Source organism: Acanthisitta chloris, unplaced genomic scaffold (assembly GCF_000695815.1).
Source record: "Acanthisitta chloris isolate BGI_N310 unplaced genomic scaffold, ASM69581v1 scaffold12759, whole genome shotgun sequence".
Taxonomy (NCBI): domain Eukaryota; kingdom Metazoa; phylum Chordata; class Aves; order Passeriformes; family Acanthisittidae; genus Acanthisitta; species Acanthisitta chloris.
The window spans coordinates 11870-33261 of NW_008690907.1; the positions used below are offsets into that span (position 1 = coordinate 11870).

Below are 21392 nucleotides of genomic sequence, written 5' to 3' on the forward strand. Positions count from 1 at the left end.
GGCAGGGACCTGTGGACCCGTGTAGAGAGGAGCCAGGAGCAGACTGTTCCCCCTCCGTGCATGGAAGGGGACCTGGGAAGGGGGGAGTGGTGGGGACAGGGTATTTTTAAGATACGTTTTCTCATTATCCTGCTCTGATATTGATTGGTAATTAATTCACTTAATTTCTCCAGTCTGAGTCTGTTCTGCCTGTGATAGTGTTTGATGAGCAATCCGTTCCTGTGCTTCTCTCAACTCACGAACTTTTTATTATATTCTCTCTCCCCTGTCCGGCTGAGAAGGGGAGTGATAGAGTAACTTTGGTGGGTCCCTGGCATCCAGCCAGGTTTAACCCACTACACCTGTATGCAGAAGAAAATACACACGTAGATAAAAAGTCAGTAGTTATTGAAATTGTGAAGAAAAGTTGGGTTTACATTTTATTTTTATATTGAGAATCAACATTCTCCATTCTAACATATGTGATAGAGTAGTCCTTAAAAGAACCCCAAAGGTGTGTTCTGAAGATACAACTTGTTTGTGTTTAAGTGGTTCCAATCTGTTGTTTCATTTAATAACTGGAATTTTCATAAGGGCTTCATTTTAGCACATGCAATTCTTTAACATCTGCTTGAAATCTGAATGTGCCCAGGTGGTGCTGGTAGCATGTGTTCTACTTTCATGAGTCCCATTTGAATGAGGATTCCTGTCCAGTGATATTTTGGTGTTGCCACCTGGTTTGTATTTATGAAGGGAAGACTGGAGCCAAATTTGCCATAATGTTTTGCTCCTGCTTACAATTTTTTTGCTAGTGAAGACTTTCCCTTGGGCTTTGCAACTTAGAAACAAGTGATTTTATACCTGTTTTTCAAACATGTGGCCAATTTTGTAATGCTTTAGCTTCCTGCATTTTTTCCCCTAGTTTTGTATCTGCTTGCATAGCTGCTGTTCCTTTGCCATGACTGAATGTCAGCATCACTTAGTCTTTTCTATTTTTGGTCATGGAGAATGGAAGTTTTGTGTTTATATTCGGCAGTGCTTTGTTTCAAGAATGTCACTAAGTAGCTAGAAAGCTAAATAATGCCTGCTTGAATATGAACTAAGACTATCCTTGCATAAAATTTTATAAACGTGTCCATGATCAGTGCTTTGATTTAAACAATGGAGATCATGGAAGTAGTTCTCTTTTCTTTACCCTTGCACACTGTGTCTATCTTCCAGTTTTGCTCAATGAGTCTTTTCTTGCAAGGGCATTGCTAAACTAAGATTGAATGTCTCATCTAAAGTTGGATATTCTACTGTGAGATTGTGAGTGAATACTTAACATGGATCCAGATGTAGATTATACAGTATACCTTGCACTTGTAAGCTGTATGCAAAACCTGTTTCTTACTAGTTTTTATATTTTATATTTTTTTTTGAAAAATATAGCTCTCAAAGGCCCAGCTTTCTGTGTCAGTTTGCTTCACCTAGATTGCAGTCCAGAGTTAGAACATGAAATGTCCATGCTGCAGTCATCCTAATTTCTTCACCTCTTACTGTTCTAGATACTGGAGTAATTGAAGCTGTATGAGAAATCTACATGTCATGATTGGTCCCTTTATCATGTTGCCACTTGTTTGAATCCACCCTAGAGAAAATAACATTACTAACTTTGTCTTTTATGTAACAAATTTTGGTCTTCCATGCTTTCATTTTCCTTGTTAATGGTTTCCATTTTTTGTTTTATCAAAGGCGAGGTTCAGAAATAACTGACATTATTTCCAGCTACTATACCATGTCATTAGAAATTCCAACAACTTTGAAAATAATCTTCTGTTACAAGTGTAGAGACAAAATTATTTCTTCACTCAAAACTGTGTGTATGAGGTGATAGCATACTTGCAGTCCTTTGGGAAGTCTGCTCTGTTGATTTTCCTGAACTCTATCTCCTTTTGAAAAAAATCTGGTTTCTAGTAATAATCTGAAAATGCAAAACAACTTACCTAAGTTTAAGTTTTGCAATGTATTTTAAAATGCTGCGAAGGTAACGAAAGGTTTTATATGCTTTTCCTTTGCAGATTTCCCAGAAAGGTTATTTCAGAAAGTGAAAATCAGAAGAAGTAGCTGCTGACATAAGAAAAGTGGACTAAGGAAGATTTCTGGAGGAAAATTTTTAAGGTGTGTGAATTTAAGGTACGTTTTGTAGAAAAGCATTTCTGAAAATGAGCTGCCTGTTTTGCTTTGAGTGGACTAGTATTTCAAATGAGTTTTGAAATAATCAAGCTAGCTTATGTTACCACTTCAGGTTGCTGGTTATATCTGTGGAAGCATTTATTTTGCAAGCTCATGTTGCATACATTTCTCATCAAATGCATATGTAGATAATCTTCTGGATACATGTTTAGTGTAAACATATGGTAGGTAGAGCATGTGTTTTTTGTTTCATGGTCTTGTACATTCCAGGAACAGATCCTACACTTAACAGAAATGTCAATTGTTTAGTAGTCTAATTTTTATATAAGGTGTGGATGGAGAGGTAAAAATAATTAATTTTATTATTTCAATGGAACATAACTACTATAAACCTCACATTCAGAAATTGAGATGGCCTAACAAATTGATAACCTATTACAAAATTGCTTTAAAATCAGTACAGCCTTGAGTTTGAGGATTTGTTTCTTGAATCCAAATTATCTTTCTGTTCTGATTTTGACGTATACTTAATGTTTATAGAAAAATGTGTGCAAAATATGAGTCATGCTGTGTTGTATATGATGTGGAGCTCATGCAGATTTAGGAGCACGGTTACTGACAGCGTGTCAAGAGTGACTGTGATGCCGTGCACGTTCCATATTCCTCTTCATGGAGATCTGTGCTGTGCTTTCCTGCTCTGAATTTAACAAGGTGCAAGATGTGCATCAGGGTTTGTGGCTTACTAGATCCTTACCTTGTCATTGGTACTGTGAAACTACAAGTTCTAACTGATGCATATGGATCCACCATTATTTTAAGATTAGCAATCATAGTCTTGGATATAGTTCATGGCAATATGTAGCAGAAGGCACCGGTTGTTGGAAGGGTAGGAGAGCATCCTGTGAAAGTATTGCTTTGTACATACTCTGTTCTTCCCTGCTCCCCTGATTTCAGTCAGTGTCAGACACAAAGCACCTGTGATTTGACACAGCTTGGCCACTCTCATGTGTCACAGATAGATTGCAGTCTTGAATTAAATGTAGATTGGCTGTGAAAACTTTGTTCAGAGTTGTTGCTGGAATCCGGGAAGTCTACTAATGCTTTGCTATTGACTTTGTTTGCTGAGGGGAGTGTTACAGTATTGAAGAATTGCATGACTGTAATCGAGGCTTTTCACTGTTAGGCTGACAAAATTTAACATTCCTTTGTTTGGAAGTTTACTGAACCTCTGCAGTAGTGATTGAGACAAGCTATAAACTGTCTTCAGTAATCTGCTTAAATTTAGAACTCTTTGACATCTGGTTGCTCATTCACAGTACATTATTAAAATGTACATTGAATGTTTGCTTCCTGAGAGTGATTAGTTTGTTGTTTTGAGAGTGACTCTCTTGCAGTTGTCTATGAGACATATTTTACTCTTACCAAATATTTTTTTAGTAATTTACCCCCCCTTACATTCCAGAATAATTTAAAAAAAAAATAAACTAACTGAAATCCATGTGTCTTATCTGATGCTACTGGGATTTTATTGCTTTTACAAAACATGCTAGAAATCAGTTTGAGACTTCACTGGCATGTCAAATTATGCAAGCATTATTCACATGTGGAAAAAGAGATAAACCTCATAGGTATCTACCAGAAGTAAAAGAGATCTCTTCACAGTAAGAGTAAGCAATTTCTGAAGGTTTTTCTGTGTGAATTTAGCTTATCCTGCTTGTTATCAGTTCTCCATGTAGCTGCTTTAAAATGTGATGCCATCTCTGTTTCTTCCTTTAAGGTAAAATATTCTTCCATGTTTATTTTAAGAAAGACTTTTTTTGCCCCCAATTATCTTTCACACTGTATGTACATCTTTTCAACATTAGCATGGAAAGTATATTTGTGTCTCAAACTCACCATATCTCATACTGGTTCCACATTAAATTTTTTCCGGGTTCAGGTTTTGCTGCAGTAGCAAGTTTGCTAGTAGCTGGTGGTTGCAAAATGCTTGGAAATCTGTCTTTGTCTTCCAAGTTCAGTGTGAACATTTAAATGTTGTATTGTAAAGCCGAAAAAAGAGAATATTAGCATTTCTTCCATAATCCGGTGGCTGTGAACATGGGGAAGCACAAGGAGCATCACACCACAGATGGCAGCCCAGCTTGTTTGCTGTCCTTAAACATCTTTTGGTGCCCTGGCTGGAGACAGAGGGCTGATCTAAATGGATCATTGTGCCTAGATGATCATTGTATCTCCCTTCCAACTGAAGTATTCTGTTCTTTTGGTCTGACTCTGTAGGGCAGCTGTCAAGTCATCTGTGCACACTAAGCAGGGAGGTATCCAACTTGGAAAAATACCTGTCTGTATTGGTGCAAGGTCTCTTTGAACGTTGCCTTTTGAAATGTGCTTGGGCTTTTTAAGAGTGTTGGAAAATCAGATTGCATGTTCATGTATTTGGTAAAACTTACAGTTTTGATTTAAGTGACTGTGTGTTCTGTACTGGTTTTGGTTGTTTCGAAATGTTAAAAAGCATGAAAAAATTAAAAGTGGTTTTAAGTGTAAGCTTTTGGGTTTTATCTTATTGACAGTTTAGTGGATTAGGTCTTGAATACTTTTTCACCACTTCTGTGCCTCCACAATAAAGCATTTGAGTTTTGCTGGATGTCTTGATGGAGCATTCTCTTAATTTACATGGAAGTCGCATGGTGACTGGCTTACCCATTTGGGAATCAACAGTTCTGAGTCTTTATGCTTGTTAGTCTTAGCAAACCAGAGTTTTATCTGTTTGGCAAAACAAATTTTTACTGTACTGCTTCTATGAAACATTGAAACAAAGACCTGAGTCCAATATGTGTACAGTTTTGCCCTATGTACTCAGGCATCTAATAGTGTAATTGGAAAAATTCTGATTAGTAAAGAGAGGCTTAGCAGGCTGGAGTGGGATATTGTTGTGTCTTTTGTTCTATTGATTTTTGTAATCTTATGGCTCCACAGTAAGTCACTAGAAGCAGATTGCAATATCGTATACTGAGAGTATTTCCTCCATCTCTTGCCATCCTGCCTCTTGGTGAAAAACAGAGGTTAGAGTAAAAGCAACCAAGCCATCACTTTTCTCATAGCACAAGGCCAGACTTCATTGTGAGACTCAGTTCCCATCTCTTTTGAATCCAAAATGAAAGAAAACAGACACAATCTTTTCTCATAGCTAATGTTCTAGGATAGTTAGATAATGTACTAAAATGGGTTAGGAGAAAAATGAAAAATCACAAACGTGGATCCAGGTCCAAAAATCACAGGAGCTTTAAAGTTTTCTTCTTTCGTTCGTCTTACTGAAGTGTTTGTGTTTTTGCAAGTCTGCTCCTAAATTTTAACTACTGAAATATTATCATTAATATTACTAATAATGACATAGTTCATCCTTTATAAATGCAGACAACATGAATTATTTACTGTTGCTGTTTATGACTGAACTAGCCATCAGCAAGAATTCTGACTGAAATACACAGCTTCAAATTAAAGAGCTTATGAGAACTTGCTATAGGTTTAAAGTTACTCATACAACCTTAACTTACCTGTGATTGTGTAGGTGCATAGTAATGTGGCACTGTTCTTGTTTTCTTTATCAGGTCGTTGTTTTGTTGTGTAGTGGTTTGTGTTCTAAGAATAAATGTGTAGTACATGAAGCTTATTTCAGAGATTGCTCAAGGCTCTGGTTTGCAATATCTTCTGAAATTTTATGAGGTAACTAAAGTCAATAACATTTTTATTTTTTTTGAATACCTAATATGCTAAAAATGCTAGGCACTCTCAAAAGTCTTGTTTTAAGCCTTGTACATACCAACCATTATTAGCTGGTACAGTGTTGACATTAGTTTATCTGTCTCAGTTTTTGTTGTAAAATAAGATTATCAGTCCTACTTCCCTCAATAGGCTGTTAGGAAGATAAATCTGTTAATGTTTGCGAAACACTCTGCTAATTTAAGTGATAATGGAAAGCCTGTGAAGAAATGGGTACTTCTGTGTTGAAAAGAGCTAAGACTTTGCTGGAGTGCAGGAATTAGTGAATAAACTGTATATAGGCTGTGGCTGCACTGCAGTCTCGAGGCAGAGTTGCAGTTTATGTAAGTTTGTCTCACCTAGTTTGAAGCTGATTAGTATAGGAACAGGTTGTTGGTGTGTACACAGAAAAGAAAGTTCAGCATTGCATTTTGCATTGCAAAACTTATGCAAGTGTGCTTGGAAATTACTCATATGTCTGGTTCAAGTCTTACATGATATGACTGCATGTTTGTCAGCATCAGATTCAGGTGTTTCAGAGCTGACTCTGACAGGTGTCTTTGACTTCCAGTTGTGTTACAGGATTTCATAAGGCACCTGTTTATCAAATTATGTCAAATAGGTACAATAATATTGGACTGTCTTAGAGGAAAATCATGTGAACTCTGCCCTAATGTGTGTCTCAGGGGACCAACGTATGGTTGCATGGAAAACCTGATTTGGGATGTTTTCTGATTTCTGGGAGATTGAATCTGCAAGTTTAATGGCCTGCTAACACAGGTTAGGAGCAAAGTAGCTTCTAACTAGTTATCCATTTCCCACAGGGCAGTGACTGAGAGCTGGTGGATTATTTGGATTTTTTTGTGCTCTTAGGACAATAAACAGTGGAAACAAATGCTCAGGTCTCCAGGAGTGGAAAATTGCAGTTTGCAGCTCTTGTATGGAGATACTGTCAGCTATACTTGACTAAATACGTAGATTGGGATTTAGTTTTTGTCTTAGATGCTGCTATGTTTTACCTCACACTCTAGGCCCTAGTACGTTTTTGCAGAAATGGAAACTGGAGAATAGTTCTAAGCCTGAACTCTCTTCCAGTCATAGATAGGTGTTCTAGACAGTCCTCTGACCCTCCTTTCAGTTTATATTAAAGAGGTATATGTATGTGGTTAATCTTACAATTAAGTTATGTCTGGGTTTAGACATTAATAGTTTCTCTTTGTCTCACTATAAGTTTTTCTTTTGGTAATTGTCTCATCAGTCTTGTTCTCCTTTCAGATGTGGTGAAGAGCCTGTATTTTCCCCCTGTGTGGTATATAGTGCCTTAAAAAATGGGGTTTGGAGGTGACCTGAAGTATTCTCATGATGCTTTATTAAAACTGCAAGACTGGGAACTACGATTGCTGGAAACAGTGAAGAAATTTATGGTAATGCGAGTAAAAAGTGATAAGGAGTATGCCTCCACTTTACAGAATCTTTGTAACCAAGTAGATAAAGAGAGCACTTGTCAATTGGATTATATCAGCAATGTGTCCAAGGTAAGTCTGAAGTATTTTGAACTTAGAATATCCTTGGAAATAACAGTGCTGGATTTATTTTGGTTTGGTTTGAGTTGGATTCCTGTTCATTCAGATTCTTGAGAGTTAATGTTACCAAAGTAGTTGAAATGGGCTCCTTTTAGTTCTTCAGTGGAATATGCAGAAGTTGAGCTCTAGCCTTGCTTTGAAAATGATAACTGAACTAGAATCCTGATTTTTGAAATTCAGTATTTTACATTCCTGGGTTGTGCCTGCTGCTTTGTTTAGTGTTTTGAAAATAGAGTATGCTATAGCAAGCTTTTATTTTAAGACTGTTACATAGGAACTATTGTTTATGTTATATATAATTTGTGACAGAAATAGAAAAATGCCAGGAAATCAAGGCAAAGCCTAGCGTTCCAGCTGTTATTCACACTGTTGCATCTGTTGTAAAAACAAAACATTAATCCAACATGTTTCTCATAATTATGAAGTTATTATGTATCCCATTTCAAGTAACTGTGTTGACTTTTTATAAAGGTAAGGCTGTCCTTCCTCCAAATTACCAATTTTCAGATTTAAAGCAAGTCCAGTAAACGTCCCGAGGAAGCAAACTTCCTATATCACCTGTTTGAAAGTTTTAATCCTGACTTGGATTCCCTCCTGAGAAAAAAAATAAAACTACTCTGATTTAATAGCCTATTCAATTCCTGGCCCTTGTGCTATTGCAGTGATTACACAGTCCCTTCAGTCTGGCATGAATCCTGATCTTCTCTCTGCAGGAAAACACCCTTTTTGGGTCAAGTTAAATTTTAGACAAAGCAGTTTTTATGTAGTGGTTTTATGGGGAGGCTGCTTGAATACTGGCTGTGGCATAGCATTAGGAACAGGACTGCTCCTTGTGCAGCAGCCTAGATTTATACTGGATTAAAGTGACAGTGTGTGTGACTTGAAAGCTGTGCTGCCATAGCTGTGCTGCTTCAGCTGCCTCAAAAGTAGCACTGCACAGTGTTTATTGATGACACGTTCTGTTGCTGTTCCCTCCCCCACAATAATTCTTGTCTATTGAAACACTGCTTTTTTTTTCCCTTTCTGTGTTGTTTTGGTAGTGTATCTGAAATGCTTGTCACCCAATTATGTTTCTTACACACAGTTGTTACAGACATTGCTATTAAAGTTGTGATGATTTTTGTAAGTAGACATTAAAGCATTGTCTTTAGCTTAAGATTGGCAGATGCCATGTATTTTCTTCAAACTCTCTACTGTTAATTCCCAAAGTTTTATTTAGAATTATTAATGATATGACTAATCTTGCTATTGCTGCCTCAGTAGAATTGCTCATAGTGCTCTTAGTGCTAGCTAAATGTCTCGCAATTCTTTTAGGCAGCAAAACAGATAAGGGCTGGAACACTAAAGGAGCCTTGGCATCAGAGTATTTAGCAATATAAGGTATCAACAACCCTTAACCTTCGTGTAGACCCTCAGTCTAGGATGCTTCATGTTAGTGACGTGGACACTTCCTGTGACCAAATAAATTTCAAAAAGCAGATGGTCAGACTTAAGACATGCTCTTTTTGTCTTGAAAAGAAGAGACTTGTGTGTCACATTTTGAAATCTTGTTTTGGACCTAGACACTCAGGTTGATTGTTCAGCATTGGTTTTGTTCCATTTTTCACTGAAGTCCTGTCCCTGATTTCTACATCTTTAGATAACAGCAAAAATTAAGACAGATCTTTTGTATAGCCCTGCCTTCAAGTTTCATCAACACCCTGAATTTTAAAGTTGTGTGTTGAAACGTTATCTTATGGGGTTTGGCAGTTAAAATGTCTGAATTATTGAATAATTTGCTCATCTCAATCAAATGTAATTTACTTTACTGTTTCATGATAAGTTTTCTCTCTTCCTGACATTTTACACAATCAAAGTATGATGCAAATATTATGGGACATAAATCTAGTGTCTTACATCTCCTAAGGTGTAAAATGCCTGTATATTAAAATGATCTTTAAGGTCCCTTCCTACCCATTCTGTGATTCTGTGTTGGGTTACTAAGGCAGATGATTAACTGCTCGTGTCTCTTAACTTTTTAGCACCTTGTGCTTTGATAGTGATGGCCTGACTGATGCTGTCGGTTATGTGAAGCAGCTGATGTAGTGGTATCTTTTTAAACCATAACCACTCAAATGTGTATTCCTGTGAGATATTTAGACAAGGGCAGAGAGGTCAGCTTGAACACAGTAACTGTGGCTAGGAAACAGGGTGAAAAAGGATGTGGCAACATGGTTGTCACCGGTGTTGGGGATGTATTTTTAAAACAATGCTGTGATGCTTTCTTTGGTGTTCACAAGTACTAGGACAGTGCTGAAGGGTGAACATGCAGTTATTGTATTTTTGTTTCTGGTGCTTTTTTATGATTTAGTAAGTTAGAGGCATGGTTTTGCTGTTGCAAGAGGATCTCAAATGAATTTGTGTAAGTTTAAAATTAGTTTTTTACTGAAATGTTTTAAATAGTGGCGCATCTTCTCCCACAGCTTGTGTTAATTGTTTGGTTATTTTTAAGCTGAAGTAAGTGTTTTTGTGTTCTGACTTCTTTTAATAGTCTTGGTTGCTCGTGGTACAGCAAACGGAACAGCTGAGCAAAATAATGAAGACACATGCAGAAGATCTTAATTCTGGGCCTTTGCATAGGCTTACAATGATGATTAAGGATAAGCAGCAAGTTAAGAAGAGTTTTGTAGGCGTTCATCAACAAATTGAAGCAGAGATGTACAAGGTATTTTATTCATCTGTGCTTTAAAAGTTGATTATAATTTTATATGTTTAAAAAGTAATGAATTGAGAGTGGACTTTTAAGTTGCTCTGGTTTTGTTTGTGCTGTGGTAAAAGAAGCGGTGTGTGATACATAGATTGCCAAATTTAAATTTTAGTTTGTTCCTACACAGCTTTTCTCTCCTGCTAGCTGGCAAGGCAGAGATAGAAGGCCTTATTCTATATGAACTTCTATTGACTAATAGCATGGAAAATGCTCTTGTTCCAGTAGAGGATAAGTCTGTGTGACACTTCTCTATTTCATCTCTCTTCCTGTTCTCATTCCACTCTTGACATTCCTGGGACCAGGGCGCTGTAAACTTTTGTTAATGAGTGCTCTTGACAGTCCAGACTGTTTTGGGTAGAGACAGGATTCTGGTCCCTATTCTAAAATATGAATCAAGTATAAACCAAACGTTGATTGTTTGGAGATGGGACTCTTCAGGGCCTTTTCCATTACATGTCAGCTGTCCTACTTATGTTCAAAGTGCTGTATCTAGTCAGTAAACCTGACAGAAATCACAGTTTCATTCAGATACTGTGGGAGAAGTTTAACTGCAAATGTCACAAATCAGATAGTTAGTCTGACAAGTCTGCTGAGAGAGGGCAAAGCACTGTTTCTTCTTGCTTCCATCAGAGAATTTGGGATTTGGAGTAGCTTAATTAAAATTAAGATCTGAGTAATGCAGTACAACTGTCATGGACTAAAGAATAAAAGATTGTTGGGCCAGTTTCAAGGACTTGAAGCTATTCTGTGTTTAAACTAAACATATATTAAGATAAATACATTGTCTCTAAAAAGACTGCTTTCATAATATGCTAGGATCTTGGAATCTTCCCCAGGTATTGACTATGAGGAGTACATATATTTTGATGCATTGTCAGTAGGCTATCATTTTCTGATAAAATTTCCAAGCCAGATAATCACTTACAGCTCCTTATGGATTGGTAAATCTGAAATTAGTCAGGATGGAAGAAGAGGAAAAATGGTAGCACATGTTAGAAATAATACAAGTAATAGAGAATTGCAGAAATAGAAAAAGAAAGAAACATACGAAAGAGAGGCTAGATGGAGCAGACTGCTGGAAACTCATGTATACTTCTAAAAGAATATATGCAAAATGATTTTTTTTTAGTGTTACTGGGTTAAATTCTAATAAAACTGTAATAAAACTGTCTTTTAAAATGAGGCTTTTTAAAAAAAACATAGTGCAAATTGAGCAATCACCAAATGACTAATTACAAACCACATTGATTTTCATTAATTATGGGCCGCATAGCCATGAAAATATTTTGCATCCTGGTGAAGAAGCCTATGGTGTTGTTTGGGGTGGTAGTGTTTTTTAGGTGTTCTTTTGTTTGGTTTGTTTTTGTCGTTGTTGTTGTTGCTTTTGTTTTTTTGGGGGTTTTTTTTTTGGGTTTGTGTTGGTGTGGGTGTTTGGTTTTTGTGGTGTGTTGTTTTTTTTTTTTTGGTTTTTTTTTTTTGTTTGGTTTCTTTTTTTTTGTTTGTTTGTTTGTTTTTTGGGTTGGGTTGGTTTTGTTCAGTTTTTTCACTTACTGATTTTCCAAAGAAATATTTGAATAGCATTCTGGTTACATAGGACACCTTCTGCTATTCTTAGCTGACATTGTTTATTCAAGGGTATTGTGTACCTGGAGCACTTACAGAATGATTCCCTGAAATTCAAAGTACTTGTACTTCTCATGTTCTGTGGTATTATTTCTGCTTTTGTTGCACACAGAAGTAAAATGCTAATTATTTCCCAATATATGTATCCAAACTTCATGAACATTGTCTGTGCAGCTAATATTTTTAAGATACGGTGGCAGAAGAATGTGTTTAAGTGACATGCACATGTGTCATTGTTCCTTATTCTAGATACCTTTAAGATAAGGAGTCTTTTTGGAAAAATTCTTAAGGACAGCGAAGGACACATCTTTCACACAAATGTAGGACTTGTACCTTGTAGGTTTATTCCAGTTTCTATTGAGATATTGCATATGTTTTCTTTCTTCGTGCAATTTGGAGGCAAAAAAGTGGAGTACTATGCTAGTTAGGTGGGCAAGACTTCGTGAAATAAAAACTGAATTTCTGATAATCCTTGACCATCTTAGTTCCTTAAGGACCAGATGGGCTCTCAGTGTTGGTTTTGTCTGTTGGGAGAACACAGTCTAAGAATCAGTAAAATAGATACTGTTTCATAATGCAAGTGGCCTTTTCTTTTTCAGTTTTCTGTAAGAGAAGCAGTTTGTGTTATTGTGTTTTAATTGTATTCACTACTCCTAATTTCATCTTTTTCTCCATTTCTCATGATGTCATTATAATGTAAGTTTGTCACAAAGCTGTTTTTCCTGTACCACCTTTATTAGTGTATAATAACAGCAGTTGTTAATATAATTTACTGTGTGTAGAAATATGGGATGAGTATATGAGATCGATCTGGAGAAAAAATTTCTGCATGTAAATTAAACCTTTGCACAATTGGGCCAGAAATAGAAACTGTAGATAGCACTTAATTGGCTCTTCTAAGGAATTTCAATAAGTTTCCAGATGTTTTTGAGGGTGAAAGTTACCTGCCCCTTGCCTCATGGAAAAAAAGGGAAAATTGTGAACTCCAGCCTTCTTCACGCTGGCTGCAAGAGGAACTATTGTGCTGTAGAATGGACTTTTCTTTCTGCATATTCATTTAGGGGAGCACTTTGGTTAAAATATATTTCTCTTCCATGATTTCCCATTGGGAGTGTATTTTTCTTCTGTTTTTTTTTTGTCTGAGATTTTATTTTATTTTATATTTATTTCTTTATTATACATTTTTTGGTGTTTTGGTGGCTGGTTTGTTATTAGCTTTTGTTTGCCTGCTCATGATTTGGGATTATTTCTGAACAGTGCACTAGTTTTGTCACACAGCGAATGAATGAGACAACTTTATTTTAGTTTTTGGCTGAAAATGTCAGGTTCATTGTAGTGCTTCCTCTGCAAAAAGATTCTTCAGTGCTGTGTTTCACTGCAGAGGTTTTTTGTTTGTTTGTCTGTGGTTTTGGGTTTTTGTTTAGGTTTTTGTCTGCTTGGTTTTGTTTCTTTTCTGTTTTAAGGATTTAGGTTTTACAACAGAGAGATTGGTTCATGCATAATTGCTGTTGCAAAGTAATTTGTATTAAGTATAATAAGTAAAGATTCTTCTAGCTTGTTTTCATTATTTTAGGTGCTAAAGGATTTCCTTCCTATGCATAGGATGTTTTCGTCTAGTTTGATTTATTAAATGACTTTTTGATGTTGTTTTCCCTTGAAATTGAATAGTGTTTATGATTAACTGAATTTCCTAAACATATTTTTAAATACTCTGATATGTATAGGGATCTCTGTTTCAAGCCTCTTATTTGCTTCCATGCTTTCATTGATTTTGATTTTGCACCATGTAATTTGTACCATGTAATTGTACCATATAACATCCTATTAAGATTATCTCAAGCCACTGAAAGTGGTATCATCCTTATTTTGGAAAATGAATCCTGTTAATTCTCTTTCACTAATGCTATGAGGGTTTTTTATATGTTGATAATAAGTGTTATTAATGATTTTTATATTTCTGGGTTTTTTATAGGTTACAAAGACAGAACTAGAGAAACTAAAATCTAGCTATAGACAACTAATAAAAGAAGTAAATTCTGCCAAAGAAAAGTATAAAGAAGCTGTGGCTAAAGGTATGACTGACTTAATTTTGTCTATTTATTAGTGCCTTTTTCAAACCTGCCAAAACTCTTACAGTGAAACAGGATAATATTTGTATTTTGAGCAGCTCAATCACAATGTAAAAGCTCATTAATTGTCATCATGTGTACTTGGTGTTACTCTTTTTAAAATTCATAAAATAAAGGATAGGCTGCCTTTTAATATAAATGGTGATCCTTTTAAGTTCTTTTATTATTCCTTTACTGAATGTATTTGAAATCTAAAATAGCTCAAATGAATTGTTGGTAGTGGCAAGTGAGTTGGGTTGCAAAACTGTCTCACCTGGTTGTAGCTGCAGCCTACTACTTGTCTCTGACCTATTATGGTTGCTGCAGTGGCATCAGCATCAATTCTTGCCTGTGTAACAGATCTGACCTTTGCCAGTCTTAAGCAAAAGAGTCAAATTTGATTTAATTGAGATTGTTCCTTTATGGAATGATGTATCCAATCTGCATGGATTTGATTCTTATTGAATTGTGCTTGAAGGATTAGATAAAGGAGAGCCTTTGTTCTATTATTTATTGAAATATCTTGCTAATAATTGCTCCTAAAGATGCATTGAAGACTCCTTTCTAAGATATTTTCTTTCTTTCGTGAAAATTAATTGAATGGCAGTATATAACTGTAATTCTAAGATCCATCTTTAAGCTTCTGTACAGCTGCCTAAAATGACAGTTTCTGTCCTTCTGTTGTAGTATATTTCGCAGAGCATTATAGTAGCTATGATTGCAGAGAGAAAGCTTGTTTCTTACCAAATTTGTTTAAAATTTGGAGTAGTAGGTGAATGAATGTGAATGTAATAGCAAAATAGCAGAGGATAAGAGAAGTTATAATCAGCCCTGTTCAGCATCAACTTTTTTTCTCTCGTACCGATCTTAGTAACTTAAAAATGTAAATGTACACTCAGCTGTTCCTTTCATCCAGTTCCCTGTTTTCTACATGTAACTTTAATTTGGTTGCTTGGTTTATCTCTAAGTAACTACTTAACATTGAAATATGTACATATCAAATATGTAACATGGCAAATATAATAGGGTGCTCTGATCTTAGTATGATTTTTTTGTTCCTGTCTTATCCTGTGTTTCTGTTACAAGTCTGATTATTCTCCATTCCTGAAGCACCAAACATTCTCTTTGAAATAAGAGTGTTTTGGCCATCAGCAGCTGTGATGTTTTGATGTGGTTTTGATTAACTGAATTAATATTTCTTTAGATAGACAGCCCAAACCGCTTTTAAGGCACTTATCTCCTGTGGTTTACTTTGGCCTTCTTTTTCAGGCTTCCATTTAATGTTTGTCTTATTACAATTCATACCTAATTTCCCTTCTCCTAAAATCTTACTATGAATCTTTTTTGACATACATTAACCTCCATAAAAATGTTGCAGGATTTTCTCCCAAAAGTTGCAGAATACTTCTCCCCTGTTATATCTCAGGCTGTGTTCTTGTTTACAAATACTTGTGTAGTTGATGAGCTATTATAGTTGTGTATCAGCTGCAGGTCAGCTGAGTTGTTTGAATATTTTTAAGCCATGGTATTTTCATAGCGTTTCTGAGCCCAGAAGTTGTTAAACTGGTTTGTGAAGTGAAAAGCTAGGGAAGTCTTAAAATTGTAATGCTTCATTATTCCAGGCTATTCATTATTCAGTAAGCAGTGCTTATTGAAATTATGTGCAGTTAAGAAGTACCACTTTAGCTAATATCCAAACTGTTTCGGTTTTTCAGTATTTCAAGATTTATTGGAAACAAGGAAAGGAACAGTGCTTACTAGAACATTGGGAGGGCATAACCAGGTATTGAAAATAAGCTGAAAAACATTCTGTTAAATAAAAGAATGAAAATCTTCGTCTACCAGCTCTTGCAAGAATGATTTAAAATAACTAGTCCTGGTCAACTTGTGCAAAATGCTATTATAAACAGCCTGTTCCTTTGGAAAGCTAGCTCTCTAAAATAGTGACTGGCCTTGCCTCTCTGGAGCCGAATGGGCACATACTCTTTAGGACATGAAGTTTTATCTTCACCCCTTGACTTGTGCATGTTGAATTCATGCAGCACCTGTACAAGCTGGCCCACGGGAAAAGAATGAAACCCAAACAGAGTAATGACTGAGAAATGTCTGGTTTGCAGCTGTGGTGATTTTGAGATTTAGTGACATTTTTCTGTTTTGTTTTGGAACAGCAAAGCCAGACAGAGTAAGTTTGCTAGAGCTGCTAGTTAAGGAGGTAGAAGTGGTTGTCTAGCTTGTGAGAAGAATTGTTTCCCTGTTTTCTGGTTGAGTTGTTAAAAGTGATACCAAATTTTGGACTAGACACAGGGTAAAGACTGGCAAAGATATATACAGTGGACAGTGATGCTATGATTTTCCACAGCCAGAAAGTAGTCTCAGGTAGATATGGATTTTTGTTTCTTGCACGAGTTAAGTGGACAGTCACTTGGAATCAATGTGTTGATACTTTAATGCAGGGTTCCAGGTCTTTGCACTTTTTTCTGAAACCACTAAGAGAAACATTGGAAAGAAGGGTAAGTGTTAAGGACTGACTAATGATACTGGTTAGTTACAGGCACTGTTTGCATTAGGGCAATGGGTAAGGCAGCTGGTGGGTATTTTTGGATAGTTTTTTTAGTAAGGAAAAGGGAACTGCTTTCTGAAGGATGCAGGAGCTCCATTATGGAAGACTTTGTGCTCTCCAGGACTGGAGAAAGATGAGTGTCTGAGATTCTGGCCTAGAAGCTGTTCTGGGGAACTCTCCTCTAGCACTGCTGCTGCTTGTGTATCAAGGGGAGCAGTGGGGCAGTTGTCTTGTGGAGTGCACCACTGCATCTTGGCTGCCACTTGAACCTTAGGCATTCTTTGGTTTTGTTTCTCTGTGGATAAATTGACTAAAATAGTTGCTCCTGAATAGGAAAGTTTTGTTAAAAAACCTCCACGAAATATGTACGGGGAACACGCTCCATGTTCCTTTGCAGATTTGGGTCACTGGGACATATTGGAGTCATAGGGCATGCAGGGGTCATTGGAGCAAAACACAAGATAAAAACTTTTTAGATTGTTTTTATATAATGTAACGGACAGCCCTGTGAAATCTTTGGGCGTGTGATATTGAGAAAGGATGGCGTAAACATCTTACAACAGCAGTCCAAAACAACACTGTGTGTCTGAGTCTACAGTGCTGTGCTGATCAGTGATGCTGAGCAATAAGGTAATTAGAATGTGTTATGTTGATGTTGCTGCTACAGAAAAACACATCAAGCCAAAATTTGTGCCAAATGGAAAAGGCATTGTTTGGCTGAAGAAGTCACAAAGCTTCTAAAATAGTTTTGTAAATAATGTGTTAAGAAGAGAAAGTGGAGACTGTAGGACAGTCGTAAATATCAAGTGTGATGTTTCATTAGAGTTGGAATCCCATTTATTTGATTGTATCAGTAGTTGCTTCCCCTTAAGTTTGCTGTTTGCACAATTATTTTTTCTTTCTGTGGAACTGTATATCTCTACTAAGTGTGTCTGCGGGGGTTTCAAGTGTTTTCATCCTTGACTTTTTTGATTAAATACTACTCGTTGCTATATAAATAAGGATAAGATGACGACATGAAATAAGAAACAATTATTTACTCTTTTCCTTACATTGTTTTAAAAAGTAAAAGCATTAATTCTTAAAATTTTTCATCTATTTTTTGAGCTGATTTTGGTGTTAATGTTTAAATGTGAAACACTTGCTCTTATGTTAGTTAATATTGCAAGTTGGAATAGAGTCAGTGTAGCTTTGGGAGGTTCATACTGAATTTTAGTGCAACATAATCCTACAAAAAATACAGTTTTCATGTAAACACATTTGTTACAGGTGTTTATTGTATTCTTATTACTGGTACATTACTGATTGAATGTAGACACTATGTTGCAACATTCTTATGTGACATGATAGATCTGAAGTAAATAGTAGAAGAAAAATACATTGATTCTAAGTACTTAATATCATAATTTAATTTTATGCTGCTAAAGCAGCATAAAAAATATTGTACCAGATTTCTGTAGCCTTGTGTTTCCTGACAACATTGTGATTTAGAGGAGGCTAGAAATATTAATTTTAGACCCAGCACATTACGCAACATTGCATGTGCTGGAAGAATGTTTTCTGATCCCTGCAACTCCTGTGATTTAATGCTTAAGAATGGACGTGACTTCCATGGTTAATACTGAAGTTGCACAACAGAATAAGCTATACCTATGATAAATAAGGGAGGTGTTAAAAAAACTTTCATTAAATTAAATTATTGTTCTACTATTTGTTGTAATAGCTGAGTGGCCTGAAAATACTTATTAGGTGGCTGGTGCATTCATTCTGAGACGCCTCTAAAGTTGTTATTGCACACCTACATTTCCTGGTGGCATGTGCTGCCTGTAGTTGCCGAGATATGGGAAATACTTAGTGGGTTATTTTTTGAGCTTGATTTTGACAGAAACTCTTACATTAAGACAAAACAGGTAAGACTGGCTGAACTGGTCTCTCTTATTCACAGAGGTCAGCAAACTGCATGGATTTCAAATTCATACTTTATTTTAAGTGTTTCAGCTCATAGATAATACCAATGCTCGGAAGGGGTAGGGTTGTTTCTTCTGTGTGAAATGAAGTTTCTAGAGCAGGAAACTATGGGGAGTGCAGAGCCAAGAGACCTCAGTGACTTCTGGTGGAGTGTGGGTCCAGCTTGGGCATATTGTTTCCACTTAACATAGACATGCAGTCTCAGGATGTGCTATCCTCACAGACCAGCATGCATAGGTCTGACAGAACTTACTAGAGGTGTTTCATAGCTCAAACATCTGACAGCAGTTCAATTAAATTATACATTCATTTTTGCTAGTTTTATGCTATGTTATTTGCTTACCCTGACATTAAGCAGATAACTTTGCCTAACTAATTCTTAACTCAGATGTTTAGGTCTGGTATTCTCTAAGAGTTTTTTCCCCATTAGAAAACTAGCTATTTTTTGCAGTCATTGATTTGTTAAGTAAGGACTGGGAAAAACTTCTTATCCACTTCTCAGAAATAAGCTAAATGGAGGAGGGAGTGGGTAATTTTATTTGTTGAAGAAACCCATTTATGTAGGCCTCTTACAAGACATAAAGAGAAAATAGACCTTAGAGACTGAGCATGAAGATCCTGTCTTCCTTCTGTCTATCTTTGTGACTTTGGTCTTGTGAAACCTGTGTTAATTAAGAGCACTGTGTTTGCCTCTCTTGATTTGCAGAGTTATGATAAGGCTGGTCACTCACTAAGTTTCTGAGTGTGCTTGTTGAGACAGAACTAACAGTCAAAGCCATCCTAGTTGCAGATGTTTGCATAAAAAAATTAAAATTTGCATAAAAATAAATATAATATATAGGAATATTTTAAAAGTTCTAGGCAAAAGCCTGAATTGGAAGCAGGGTGGTTGGAGAGCAGCCTTGCAGAAAAGAATCTGGGGTGCTAGTGGTCAACAGGCTCCACATCAGTCAGCAGGAGGGCAAACCTCATCCTGGGGTGCATCAAACCCAGCACAATCAGATAGTCAGCAGAGAGGATTATCCCACTGTATTTAGTGTTGGTGAGGCCTTACTTGGAGCACTATGTGCAGTTATGGGCCCCACAATTTAAGAAGGATATGAATGTTCTTGAATGCATCGAGAGGAGGGCAACTAAGCTGGTGGAAGGGCTAGAAAGCATGTACTGTGGAGGAGCAGCTGAAGATTCTGGTCAGCTGCCGAGGACTCTGGTTTGTCTAGTTTAGAGAAAAGGAGGCTGAGGGGTGACCTCATTGCTCTCTGCAGCTTTCTAAGGAGAGGAGGTAGAGAGGGAGGTGCGGATCTCATTCCTGGGATCCAGTGACAGGATGCCTGGAAACAGCTCAGAGCTGCATCAGGGAACGTCCAAACTTGACATCAGGAAACTTTTCTTTGCCAAGAGAGTGGTTGAACCCTGCAACAGGTTTCCTAGAGAGGTGGTCAATGCTCCCAGCCTGTCAGTACTTAACAGGCATTTGGACAATGCCCTCCACAACATGCTTTATTTTTTGGTCAGCTGTGAATTGGTCAGGCAGTTGGACTAGATGATCATTGTAAGTCTGTTCACTAGAATATCTTATACTATCCTGTCCTTGTGGAAGTGAAGTCATTCTCAGTATGGGAATCTGAATACTTCAAAAGTTGTGTCACTGGTGGTTTTCTTGGAAACAGTAAGATCTGTCGTGTGATAAATTTTTATAATCACCTATGATATTTAGATGTCTTTAGCATTATACTATGAAATACTGCATTTAAGGACCAACTGGTGTTGGAAAGATCTCAAAATCAGTTAAATGGGTAATATAGGATAATAATTACAAAGGACGTTCTACAAGCTGTGTCTTTCCTATTGAGTGATGAAGTTCTGGGGCATTGAACAAACTGTAAGGAAATCTTTGTAAAAGAAATGGGCCAAAACTTACTTACTGTAAGTTGTGCAACATATTCTTTAGTATTAGGAATCAATAAATATAAATAGTTAGGTTAGCTTGATATATAAGGGTAGTCTTTTTTTTTTTCTGTCATATCTAACTTTTTAAATTATTTGTTGTAATTTAAGTACTTAGTCCTTGTTAAAACTTGCTTGAGAGAAAGTGAATGTTGAGATCCCACCAGGATTTGCTCCACTTCCAGTTTGTGGGAGCAGTTGAGTCAAGCTTTATGATTCTTTAATGTATAAATATTTTACTGTTTTAAAAAAAATGTGTTGTTAGAAGAGGGCCTGTTTGAAGCCATGGCCATCTCATTCATAAGTATAAACAATGCGTTCAGTAGCATAGTGTAAACAAATAATGTAATGGAGTATTCTTTTCCAGGCACAATTAAATAATGCTCTGTGAAAATGTGTCTCCAAAGTTGAAATAAATAAGGAAGTGACTATATGGGAGGTTTCTTATTGATGTAATAACCAATATGGAGACAGCAAAATATTCAGAAATAACCTCTGTTATTGAAAATACTGAAAAATACATAGATGGCAAGATAAATGTAGTTCTGGGAAATTAGTTGGAAAACTGCAGTCAAAAATATTGAGAAATGTATAGTAGATCACTATATATGCTGATGGCTTTATAGCTTAGTGCTGGTATTTACAAAAATCAAAAATTCCAAAGCAGACCAAGAGTAAAAGTTTCTCTTCTGTCCAAAACATTACTATATGCTGAAGATCTGCATGCTTTCTCAAGGGAGGAATGTTGCTTCATTAAAAAAAAAAAAAAAAAAAAAAAAGGCAAATAAAAAGGGAAAATTCTTCATTCTCCCCCTTTTTTTCCCTCATTTTCTTTGGACTTTGCCTGTCCTCATTTCAATCTTAACCCATAAACTCTGTTTCTCCTCATCCATCCCTACTCAGAGCTTTGTGTACTCCAGCTGCTCTCTCATGTAAAGGCCAACTCC

At 36.4% G+C, this 21392-nt stretch overlaps 1 protein-coding gene across 1 annotated transcript in view; it reads left to right on the plus strand.

The window, feature by feature from the left end:
• Positions 1-2048: 2048 nt before the first annotated feature.
• The window catches only part of FER (fer (fps/fes related) tyrosine kinase), a gene marked incomplete at its 3' end in the record, with an annotated part of 98944 nt that continues 79600 nt past the window's right edge, over positions 2049-21392 (plus strand). The window contains exons 1-4 of the mRNA XM_009082014.1: positions 2049-2139; positions 7186-7445; positions 10024-10197; positions 13835-13934. Of these exons, the coding sequence (XP_009080262.1) occupies positions 7239-7445; positions 10024-10197; positions 13835-13934 (481 nt within the window). The remainder of the gene's footprint in view (positions 2140-7185; positions 7446-10023; positions 10198-13834; positions 13935-21392) is intronic.